Source organism: Silene latifolia, chromosome 5 (genome assembly GCF_048544455.1).
Source record: "Silene latifolia isolate original U9 population chromosome 5, ASM4854445v1, whole genome shotgun sequence".
Taxonomy (NCBI): Eukaryota; Viridiplantae; Streptophyta; class Magnoliopsida; order Caryophyllales; family Caryophyllaceae; genus Silene; species Silene latifolia.
Genome location: NC_133530.1, coordinates 2,932,159 through 2,945,104, shown reverse-complemented (window position 1 = coordinate 2,945,104; position 12,946 = coordinate 2,932,159). Strand labels below are relative to the sequence as shown.

Genomic DNA, 12,946 nt, shown 5'->3' with positions numbered 1-12,946 from the left:
TATATCCAATGTTACTACAATTCTTTTCTTTACTGACGAAATTATTTTTACTACTTAGGCATGCAATTTTAAGAGAATTATATATTTATATAAATATATTACATATATGCACTAAGTCAAATCGAAAGAATTATGCAATATTATGTATTATGGAATCTAACTTGAAATATTTATAACCTACTTATATTATATTTTAAATTTAATATATAACTAGTTGGAAAGCCCGTGCGATGCACAGGGCTTCTATTAGGATTATCTATAAAAATATATTCTTAAATTAACAAAAAAGTCCAACTATGTTGAATCATTGATGAAAAAAAAATTCATGGTTGGTATAGTTGATTGATGAATTATTAGTGTTTTTACCGTAAAAATTTGACATTCAATAGTACTTATAACATCAAATGATTTAGTTATAATATGTACTTTTCTTTTTCATTGTCGCAAGCACAACTGTTTTTAATTCAATAAAAAACGCTCTCTCAGTAAACATGGTGCAGCTAACCAAACTGAATCCTCAATAACGGAAAGAGACCTTTATGAGTCTTGTAAATTATTTTAGCCTACAACAACTACGTAAAACTGAATGATGTTATGTAAAACAACAATTGTCATAATTATATATAGTGTGTTCAAAGAAAATGTTAGATCTCTTAAACATAATTTTACCTTGATATATATTTACAATTAAGAGTATTTGTTCCTTATAAACTTCTCGCAACATCAAATCCAAACTGAATTCCAATAAAATTATTAGTCTCTAAACAACAATAAAGAATATCAGTGATTCTATTGCATAGAATGCACGGGGCAACATCATTTATTAGTTTTATGACATCGTTTAAAATCGTTGAGTTACCAAGTTAGTATTTTATGGCAACGCTGAAAAGTTGGTTTATGTACCATGGTCTGGTAATAAAAAACTATTAAATTTAACAAAAAGTCAAACCATGCTGAAAATGAGAGTAAACAAAATTTCGGGAGTTGATTTAGATGAGGAGTGATTAATCATCAGTTCCCCTCACAAAAACGCAACAAAAATGTTGGCATTTAGTATTGACTATATCAATTGTATAACATTCACAAAGATAATTGGACTGTAGAGTTATTATTCTTATAATCTTACTCGTCATCGGTTTTTAACAGAAATAGTCTTTGACTAATTACAATTAAGACTACTTGTCCTTAAAAGCTTCATGCAAAATATATAATACGACACGACATAATTTGATAAATTTGTGAAAACTTCTTTGTAAATAATGTCCTTCGTTTGGCCTTGATACATTTGGTCTTTATCACGATGAGAACCTTAATCCATTGTATGGCGTTGTTATTGACGCTTCTAAATGATCAAGTGATTGTCCCTAACTCTTGTTTATTGTCTAGCGTAGCATAGCCTCAATGTATATTGTCTCCGCTTAAGAACGAAAGGAATCGTTGTATCCGAGGAAGTCATTCCTATGCTCGGTTCAGTACCTTTTGCCAACTTTGGAACCCATAATTATCTTCCTTTCTATTTCAAATTTCCAAAGGCGATTGATAATAAGACAATGTCTCTTTAGATAGTCCTCTTACGGAGTTGATGTTCCTCAACAATATAACTGACATACCACATTTGGTAGAACATACCATTAGAGCAACTCCAATGGTTGAATTGAGGGACCTGATTGCAATTGTTCTAAATTATCAAGCTACATGCTCACCATTGAAGTACGAAAATATGTTACCGCTTTCAAGCAGGTGTAGCTTTGTCAAGCTACGTAGCTTGACCATTAAAAAGAATAAAAAATTAATTAAAAATATTTTAAAAAATTATATTGCAATATTTATTTGTAATGTGGGACCTTGTAAGCTACATTTGTTGTAGTTTACCACACAAATTCTCATTGAAGACATGACATATCCGTCACAAGCTGAAGACGGATACCATTTTACCTCACAAAGTACCCACTTTTTCTCTCTCTGCAACACTATTCATGTGGTCCTCTTTCTCCACTAACCCATTTTATTACCATTTTATCTCACAAAATATCCGTCACAAATGGTAACCCGTCACAAGGGAGACCAATTGAGTTTACCATTGGAGGGTCTTGTAGCTTCAAAGCTTTGTTGCTTAAAAAAATGATGGAAAAAGGCAAGCTACAAAGTCTTGTGGCTTGCCATTGGAGTTGCTCTTATGAGTTATGTTAAAAAATTCATCATGTATACTCCCTTTCCTTCTTAATAAACATCTTTCCCATTGCTTCTCAAGGGTCAAACGTCGTTTATAACTTTGACCATCAATATGTCAAAAATCATGGTCAAAGTAATGTATTGACGACTCTGCAAAAGTAATACATAGGATCATTACGAAGAGGATGACGTACATTTAGTGTGAAATTCCTAAAAGATAATGAATTTTGCTCCCAAAGTATAACGAGACTAAAATACTCTACCAAGTCTCGAATAATAGGAAAAAAAAATGACTCCTAAAAGTAAGAATGTCATACAGGGGAGGGGACATGACCAATGTAGGCTTTCTCATATCCATATTAATTAGAAAAATTACATGCCCTTAGTTGTCACAAGTAAAAACTTTCAAAACCATAGATCAATTTGTGTAGATCTTAAAATAGTTCGTTCCATATAAATGTTATATTCTCACTTATTCTATATTTTTCAAATATTTCTGATATTTTATTTACCCATGTCTAGCTAATACCCACGGTTGACATGATTTAAAATTCAGTTTGAGTCTGAAACTTTATTTATATTCGCTGCATCCAAGACAAAAAAGATATAATTGGACAATTGTGAAAGATTTTTCTTTTGATCAAATTTGTTTTTTTTTTCTTATTGTAGACCTAACAAATTTCTTATATGGAACGCTATTTATTTTGAATCAATTGCTTATTTATTATATTTCTCATGAGTATGATATATACGTACTTTGTGTTACAATGTCTCATTGCTAATATTTATTCTGTACTAATAGCTATTTATTATATTAATCAAGTTTATAAAATTAAAAATGGAACATGAGATTAACTTATAACAATAGGTTCAAATGTAAGTAAACATGGGGAAAAAAAATATCAAAAAGAAATTAATTTGATATTATGAAGGTCAAGAGATCATGAAATTAAAAATCTCATATTTAGGCTCTGTTTCGAAAAAAAAAGCATAAATTTATCTTACCAAAATTTCATTTATCTTTTTTGTTGTAAGTTTTTGGTGGATAAATTATTTACCAAAATAAGCGAAACATATGAGAAATAAACTACCTGTTTTTTTTCTTTAATACTTCAATTTATAATATTAAATATGGAGTACTTACTATATATGTCCTGCCATATTATAAAAAAAAAAAAGCTATCTTTCGGTTAGTTTAAAACGCAGTTTTTATTTAATCGGTTAACTGATATGTTTTGAATTTTCAGTTAATTTTTAAGCTCGTTTTTTAGGTTTCAGTTAATTTTTATAATGAAATCTGAGATATAGTATATGAATAATGTGTATGACATTAATATACCATATAATTAGTTACATAGTGTATTTTGAGTATGTAGCACCTACTATTTCGTAATGGTTGGATTACTTGGATATATGCTGGTGGTATATATGAAATTTTGTAGTAGATGAAATTAGATGATACTACTAATGCGTGAGTCTAGAACCGATCATCAATTCATCATATGAATAACACTATGAGTTGTTCCATTATTACACAAAAGCTTTGAGTTGTTTAAACCTCCAAATTCTACTTCAGTTTTTCTCGGTTTTATTCCTCCATCTAATGATCTCCACATCCTTATACAAAGTAAATTAGTTAAACAAAAATAGTACTCCCTCCAAATTTTTAATGTTCTTCCCATTTTATTAAAATACTAATAACATATAATAGAGATATGGGAAGAACATATATGAAGGGAGCAACATATATAGATTAGTGAAATGGTTTATGTATTGATAACTTGAATGTATATGGAGGCATTTATGTTTATGATTTCTATACACACATTAAAATGATTATTTAGTGATTACAATTTGATGAAATTGTAATTTATACTTCGTGTAACTACGTAAGATTACACTACATCATCTTAACATAACACTTTAATAAAATAAATTCATCTTTTATCCGCCAGCTTCTTGAATTTTGATGCGAGAATACAAATTAAAAATATATATGAGACCATAAGTGGGGGAAAATAAATACGATAACTTGAACTATTATGAATTTCTATTATGTATTTTATAATTTTATTCTACTTATATTAGGATAATTTTATTAAAATATATTTGATCTACTTATATTAGGATAATTTTATTAAAATTTATTTTAAATACTAAGAAATCTACTTTTATTAGGATAATTTTATTTATTTAATTTTTTTTTTCGAAATCTACCTTTGTTAGGATTTCTAAAAAAAGTTGGACTTTCTAATATCGCTCGAAAAGTTTCTGCTTTATATATATGTATTGATTGTATGATGATAATAATTAATACCATAAGTGTGCATGTTTATACTAATTAATTATTTTATTTTAAGGAAATTGACCATCTTCTATAATATTTAGGAAAATTACCAAGCATGTTTTTTCTTTTAGTCTCCTTGAAATTGACCTTCTTAATTAATTATTTTATTTTAAGAAAATTGACCATGTTTTAGTCTCTTACAAATGTTTAGGAAAATTACCAAGTTTCTATATAATTTAATTTTAATCCAAACTATATAATATTTGCATTGAGATCCTTAAGTGATTTAAAACTATATAATATAATTAATTTGTATAACTTTCTTTAATTCCATTGAAGTCCCTCGATTTCTGGATTTAATATATAGTATTAATTAATTGATAAGATTTTACGAGAAAATCATCATTTATTTATTCAGTGTTTATAGTTCTCAGTATATATTTTCAAATCAATGTTAACCATTCAATATACCTTGAATTATAGTTCATAAAATAAATATAAAATTTCTACTTTTAAAAACTTCTATTAGGTAGAATTAATTACGTAGTTTAACTGTTGTTAATGAATGAACAATAAAAGGTAAAAATTGTGAGAATTATGAGAAAGGTTTGAATATCATTAGAATTGCATGAATAATAAAGTTACAAGCCTATGTTTATATACTAATTACATGAGAATAAAACTATCCTAGAGAAATATACTTGCCATTATACAAGACAAAAGAATAGGAAAGATATCAAATATTATACACTAATTATATACAATAAGATCATAAGAAGATACTAGAATATGCTATGTAATATTCTCAATAAAAATGACCGCGACAGATGGAGTATAAGAAGAAGAAGACAACAACAATAATAACAATAATCGTGACAAAATATTAATAAACCTAGTAATATTCGTGGCAAAATACTAATAATCGTTGACAAAAGTTTAGTAAATTGTGGCTATATAGGTAATATAAATATATACGTTGATAATATATTATGTTAATATACGTATTGATTAATAAAAAACTGTTGTCATTTGTGTTTTTGAATGTGATTTGACGTGTTTGGCAGGAGGTGGGGATTCAATATTCTAGAATTTATTTTATTGCAATATACAAGTATATAGAAGAAACCTGACGTTTTGCCTACAATGGTCGAATACGAACTACTCGTCTCGCATTCATATTCCATGAATATCCTAAAGCAGCTAACCTCTAACCTTGTTCTAGGTGGCTTTGTACTCGAAAGTCGATAGGAATAAGCCATTGACAATCTAGTTCGTCTTTTGGTGGCCGTCTTTTATTCGAAAAGACCAATATTTATGGTGAAAAGAGGATCACAGATTGTACATACATGGCGGAACCTCATATATAATTGATTTGAAATCGATTGTAATGGTAGAGAAATCTCCAACTCGTCCAGGAAGTTTATACTGATTCTCGAAAAAAATACCGTATTCGAGAAATTAGTTCGAGATGACAAATTTGCTTATAAACATCAATGCATTCTCGTGACTGGAAATGGGCAACCTGATGTTCAATGTCGACTATTTGTTCGGAAGTTGTACGATGAATTTCAATTCTGAGTATGTTCGGCAGATCTGATGAAAGGCTGCTGAATATCTGAATTAGGTTAAAGCTGGTTTATATACGCCTCTCCCTTTGGGTTCAAGGGTTAAAGATCTAATGTGGGCCGAATTTCAGAAATGTGGTTTGATATACCCGTAAATTGAGCAAAATGTATCAGATCTTATTTCCACGGGCGGTTGGGCAGATATTTGACAACTTTACAGGTTCAAGATCTATTGTGGGTCGAATTACAGAGAGGTGGTTTGATATATTCTACTTAAGCGAAATACGACGTATGAGGAGATTGAGAAAATTGAGAAATTGAAAGAAGAAGGGTGAGTAAAGTTCGATTGACTGGCTCTTAAAATGGAAGAGAAGAGCCGACATTGAGATTTTAGAAGCTTTTTTCGGTAGTTCTTTTCTTTCATCCGATTACTTGCCTTGGAAGCTTGCACATTTGGGTTTTTGGTCAGATAGTCAAATCTGTAATAGCAATGTCGTTAAAGGGTAGAATATAATAAAATAGAGCACTTTCAGGTTCTCTCATCTCTTATTCCTATTTACCTGAAACCTCAGAAATTGACAACTGACCACGGGAAGCTTCCTTTTTCTTATGATCTTGGGTTGACAAGAAGCTTTCTATCTAAACCCAATGAGTGAATGAAAGCGCGGGATTTCCAATGTCTCGTTTACTTTCTGTTATATTATTGTCCCACATCGGTAAATTCATAAAAGCATAGAGATATTTATATATTCTTCAAGAACTAGGTCTTGCAAGATCCATGAACGATATATTCCAACTCCAATGTGTGTGCCAAATATTCTAATTCAACCAGAATAAATATCCTACTATTTCTTTTTTGATTCGAGAAAAACCCACCAAATTTATCGATTATACCCTTATTTCTTCTACGCTTACCCGCCTCTCACTTGCTTTGACAAAAGATAGGTAACCCAAAAAAATAACTCAACCTACACATCATACCACTTTCAACATACACATAGTATTACTAAATAACATGGATAGATTACCAAAACTCTTTGGTCATAATAGTAACTAAATTCACTAACAGTTGGCATATATACATGGCCGCGACAATAATGTCTACAAAACGATCCTTGGCCTTGTCGAGACTCAAGACATGGGATAAATCATTTTCTATCTCGTTCCATATCATTGTGTGAGTCTTTGCGTATCATTTTCGTCATTAAGCGTCTCGATGAGAAGGGGAGGAGCGTACTGAGCTGTACCCTGGTGCTCCTCGGCGTCTTGGCAAAATGATAGGATAATGGTATCAATTGACATCTCCACAACACCAAAGAACAATGTGGCAACAATATAGCCCAGTGCCCAACACGCCTGCAAGTAAGTATGTTGAACAATTATTCAGAGAAACGGATTTCACAAGTAAATTTACGAATGCATGACAAAAAAAAGTCACGGATAAACAGGCTCTGTCGGAATATGAGATGAGAAAGGTAGAGCAGCATACCAGCACGGGGAACAATGGAGACGAGATCTTGTTGTGGGCAGACTTGTACTTGTAAGAATCAAGCATGAGGAATCCGAATAATGCGCTTGATAAACTAACACATAACTTTCCAAGCGAAAGAATGACGTCTCCAATCACATTTACCTTCCCTATTCTTAATATGTTGTTCATAATTAAACTTGTCGCGATAGCAGACGATTTGAAGAAGCTTTTTCCTGTTATTGCAATCTGCAAATCATAATTCCAAATGTAAAGAGGCAGAATAATGTCCAGTTTGTGATTTCCGGTCAGTCCTCTATGAGACGATCTCACGTTTGAAACTAACGCAATTTCTAATGAGAACAAAAAACGAGGCTTACCATTATATAAGCATTACGGTTTACAGATTTAAGGGTCCACTCGACAGACTTCAAGCAGAAAGCAGAAGAATGATGGACTATCTTCCTGAACCAATTATCTGGTGTAATATAGGAAACTTTCAGCTTCCGGCGAATTGACTCGAGTATAAACCGAATAGACTCCACGAATGAGAGAAGCAGAGAACCAATAGCAACAGAACCCAGATTGTACCGGAGAAGTCTCTTCATTGAGCCAAAAACAGGAAGAAATGGAATATCTGGCTGCAAATACATTGAAATTTATAATTATGATATAACGATGATTCATACGGAATTTTCCCTGCAATTTGTGTGATCCCTAGAAGCAATTTAGTAATGTTGTTCTAATGATGATATTTTTTAACAAAACATAAGCAAATTTTTCCAAGTCCACTGACACTGTAACAATTTTTCAGACTGCATCGTGAAAGCGATCAGCAATAACTACAACAAATGAAAGTTTATTTAAGTTGGTTACTCACCGAGGCATCCCCACGAGCCCAATAATAAGAAGCAACAGATCCAGCAATGACGGTAGATGAAGAAGCTATGAAGAAATGTGTGGCCCAATAACCACCCAACAAGTGAAAGAGAATGGCAATTCCAATGTGAGGAGTATAATGAATGCTGTAACCACAACAGCGTTCACAGCTGACGCGCTTTGATACAAGATCATAAGCACAGCAGTTGGAATTGCAATTATTTTGACGAACCTCTCCGGAACTAAATAAATGAAAGGCAGCTGATAACCAAATCATGTAAAATATTGCAAGAATGGTAAATGGTATGACGGGAAATATCATAAGAGCTTGGACTTCTCCGATGACCTTAGCAGCCACCTGGAAAATAGTCAAGCAACATGTCACCGGATGAAATTATAAATAATCCAATCACATATCTGCAATTCCCAAAAAAAAGAGAGAATTTTTCCTCAGAGCCTGAGAATGGTTTATGGTTCTAACATCGAACATGTGATTGCTCAAGAGCACTGTCAATGGTGACAGTACTTTTGTCGAACTTCTCAAAAGGCGCCCACTATCAGTTTACAGTTATTATACTTGAGAGACATCGTTCTTCTACAGGAACACCATTCTTACAGCTTCAGTACAGTAATAATCTAGAAAGATTCTAATCTTACAAACAGTGATTCGGTGAAATTTCTTCCACAGTTAGTCAATTCAATATTGTATCAGAAAGATGTATACTTGCCTTTAGAACTGATGTCGCCATAAGAATACGCCTAACAATAGCAATAGAAGCAAGGAGTGAAATTCCCATAACAACAGTCATCACGATAGCAGCAACACGCATATGAGTTAATTCCTGTTACAGAAAATTTTTGACAATTAAAAAAAAATGAACTCAAAAACAATCTAACTTAAATATTTATAATCAAGAAAAGGAAGATCTTACCCTTCCATATACATGAGTATACGGATCATGTTCACCAACAATTGGTGTCACAGCATCGTTTCCAATCCATCCAGCTATTTATGGCAAAATAAATTACAACAGAGAATTAATAAAGTGATCATATAGCATTTGATTAGAAAATTTCCCGACATTCTATTGCATAGTAGATAATTCAAGATGATGTAAATGGTGAAATTCTAACCTTTTAAATAGAAAAACATTGTGACTGATATCACAAGAATGTTGAAGAGTACGACTGTTATCCACGGCATCCCGGAGACAAAATGTCGAATCAGAAGCAACCAAATCACTGACAAAAAAAGTGGCACGAGTGCTCCACAAACTATCAATACCGGCCATGATTTTCCAATGTCCGCCATGTATCTCTGCATGTGGCAGGTTTTACATGACACTGTGATATGCTTCTCAAAATATGAACTCAGTCATTGCACGAAACGTAGAACTGTAAAAGTGTAAGAGCACAAACCTTTAAGACAGCAGACCGAGTGTTAATTGTCTTGTGAATTGATTTGTCTATTTCAAGTCCGTCACTGATCCTTACTCCACCCATCTGCTGCCAATGTCGTAAAGACATATTTGATGGTCGAGCTATAAATTGACAGCTCCAGAAAACTAGAAAGCAATAGAAGGAAAAGGATTTAGTCAAGAATCATCAACATAGTAAAGACTCAAGATCTATGTTACTTCGACTCTTCACTTCTAAAGCCGTATCCGTGTCTCACATGACACTCAAGAGTATGGGTTCGGAATCTGTACCTAACCCTCACCAATCTGAAACTTCCTCCTAGAAGGGTTAAAAAAGGAGGCATGTATGAACAAAGTAAAGGAAGAGGCTTTGTATGAATCATTAACACACACTTACCATTAACACTCGGATATATGACGGGATAGCAAGGTCCTTGAAGTTGAAGTGATGTATTCCTCATATCAGGGCTGAGGAACTCAAAATAATCATAGTTTCGGTCAATCCATTCATCTACAGTGAGGTGTATATCTCCATCCGGATAGTCGCAGACCCAACTTAGTGAATCTTCTGCTGGAAAAGGGCAATCCAATAAACAAATGCTTCTGGCATCCTCTAGCTTAAAATCACTTTTCTTCACTCCACTTTCATAAACCTGGTTTGGATTCATCCAATATCTGAGTTCCAGTTCACGGAGATCAGGATTGGCATGTCTATCACCACAAAGATTTCCTTTGTAATCCAACCCATAAGTTAACCTGTAAACCGATGAATCAAATCAAATACGAGTACTTGAATAACCCAAGAGTTAGATTGTAATCTCCGGTATTAGTCTAACTGTTCATTTCACATTAAAATGTACACCTTTTGTTTTATGCCGATTATAAGATCACAAATTCTCATTGAAGACGGGCACTATCCGTCACAAACTGAAGACGGATAGTACCCCTCTCACAAAATGCAAGTGGCACTATCAATGGGGTGCTACATTTTCCACCCACTTGGCCTCCCACTTCCCTTATTGTGAGAGGGATACTATCCACCCATTGATAGTGCCACTTGCATTTTGTGAGAGGGGTACTATCCGTCTTCAGCTTGTGACGGAAAGTGTCTGTCACAAGCAAGACCCTTTGAAGTAAGATTAATACCTTACCATTTATCTTTCCAAATTTCAGTTTGAGCAGACAATCTCTAACAGGCTAATTTTCCTACCCCCACTGACGCGCATACGCCTTTTCCACATCTTTGCTAACCCTAAACTAGAAATACACTAAGCTATCAAATTGCAGGAAAGGTGACAAATGTAACAACTAACGAGAGCGAGTAAACAGTCAACTGATCAGAATCAGCTGAAGGAAAGGAAATGGGAGAAAACGAAATCTGCAATGCTAAACCGATAAATTGACCACATGATACACTCCAGTAAGAAGTAATAAGCTTCAAATAGGAAACCCAAATTGAGTCTATTGTTTTCGAGGTAAAAAAACTCCGATTTTCTTCAGACAAACTGCAGCAATGTTACACAACATTGCAGCACAGATGCAGGTGCAATTTATCACAATTACTTAACCAAATTGGACACTTGCTAAATTCAGCATCAGGAACAGCAAAATGCTCCAAAACCCCATACTTTCGCCACAAATCTTAACCGAAATTACCTCAAACAAACCCGAAATTGAAGAGACATACAACTAAATTAAATCCAAAATACACAAAATTCATACATCACTCAGACAAGAAACAAATCTAGGTAGTTCACAGGAAAAAAAAAATAGAAATTTACCATAAAAAGGCACAACATGACATACATTCTACAAATTAACACAACAATCAAAATCAACAACCCATTTTAAGAAAGGATAAAATATGAACTGGGTTTTCTTCAAACAGTAGGTCTTGCTTAAAACCGTCTTTAAATTAAGACCACCTCATTTAAATCGGTTGTGAGTGTGGACTTAACTTTAACTTAAGACGGTCTTAACCAAGAATTCGACAACAAAAAAAGATACAGAAGTTACTAACCTAAGTGGGTTTCCTTGATTGAATCCAAAGCTAGAGTTAACAATCATACCAACCCAGAAAGCAATAAAGATGATAAGAAACACAACATCTTTACATTTCCTATCTTTCTTGATAATCCCACCAAGCTGACTTCCATCACTTGATGGATACCTCCCTATAACTGGCCTCATTTTAGAGAGAGAAAGCTTGCAACTTTCTAGAGAGAGAAACTAAAACAAGGGTTTCTGAAAGTGAAAGTGACAAAAGATCAGCACTTTCTTTTACACACTGCACAGCAGTGTTACTGTAAACAGTTGGTCTGGTTTAAAACCGTCTTTAACTTAATTGGATGTGAGAGTCGTCTTAAATTAAGACAGAAATGGGGTGCAAATAACAGAAAAGAACAGCATGAAGAAAAAACACAGTGAACTAGATGAGTGTGAAGAAAAGTGTGAAGAGATTCTTGGCTTAAGGACCGGTGCATAATAAATTCACTTCACTTTCTCTCCACTTAGTGTAGTTTTAGTAAAGTGTCATTTATTGTTCCAACTTCGAGTTGATAACGTTACTCGAAAATCAACTGTACCCGTTCAATATATACTCCGTATTACATATACGAAGTACATAGTAACTAAATACGGTTATACGAGTATTTCTTTTCAGAATATAACCATTTTTAGTTAGTGCTGACGGAATTTAAAACCAGGTTATAAACATTATCGTTCATAACTTTATCAACTAAATTAGTTGACATCTACATTTCCATTCACAATAAATCGCATTTTATTACTTTTAAAATACAAGAAAAACTAAACTTTAACAGTTTAACTAACACAGTAATTTAAGACAAAGATAGTTTTATTCCACTACTTTTTTGGTGATTTTCTTTGTTAAATTCTACTTTTGTAATCATCTTTGAGACAAGATTTAAGACATTAAAAAAAGGGTCCATAGTCAGTTTTGATGGGCTATATCATGGGGAATAGAGATTGGTGTCAGCAATTATTTTATTTTTTAATAGTATCGTCTTTTTTATATCAGTTGGTCCCTCTTAAAACCGTCATACCGTCTTGGGTGTAATTATGTAAACAAGTAAGCAAATTTCCTAGGCATTGTGTTATTTGCCTCATCCATCTTTTGACCTATTTCTCTTTTAGA

General features: G+C 32.9%; 1 protein-coding gene across 1 annotated transcript; it reads right to left on the bottom strand.

The window, feature by feature from the left end:
• Window positions 1-6,970: 6,970 nt before the first annotated feature.
• On the bottom strand, window positions 6,971-12,689 carry LOC141656406 (choline transporter protein 1). Its single transcript, XM_074463278.1, has 10 exons — window positions 11,810-12,689; window positions 10,187-10,545; window positions 9,791-9,936; window positions 9,506-9,689; window positions 9,304-9,377; window positions 9,100-9,213; window positions 8,373-8,729; window positions 7,873-8,133; window positions 7,514-7,741; window positions 6,971-7,380 (listed from the first exon to the last, which is right to left on the bottom strand). The coding sequence occupies exons 1-10, from the start codon at window positions 11,977-11,979 to the stop codon at window positions 7,195-7,197; spliced, it is 2,079 nt and encodes a 692-aa protein (XP_074319379.1). The 5' UTR covers window positions 11,980-12,689; the 3' UTR covers window positions 6,971-7,194.
• Window positions 12,690-12,946: the final 257 nt, after the last annotated feature.

Coding starts and splice junctions, on each gene's coding strand:
- LOC141656406 (XM_074463278.1), bottom strand. CDS start 11,979: ATGAGGCCAGTTATAGGGAGGTATCCATCAAGTGATGGAAGTCAGCTT. Junction 10,546..11,809: donor AATCAAGGAAACCCACTTAG/GTTAGTAACTTC, acceptor ATCGGTTTACAG/GTTAACTTATGGGTTGGATT. Junction 9,214..9,303: donor ATACTCATGTATATGGAAGG/GTAAGATCTTCC, acceptor TTTCTGTAACAG/GAATTAACTCATATGCGTGT.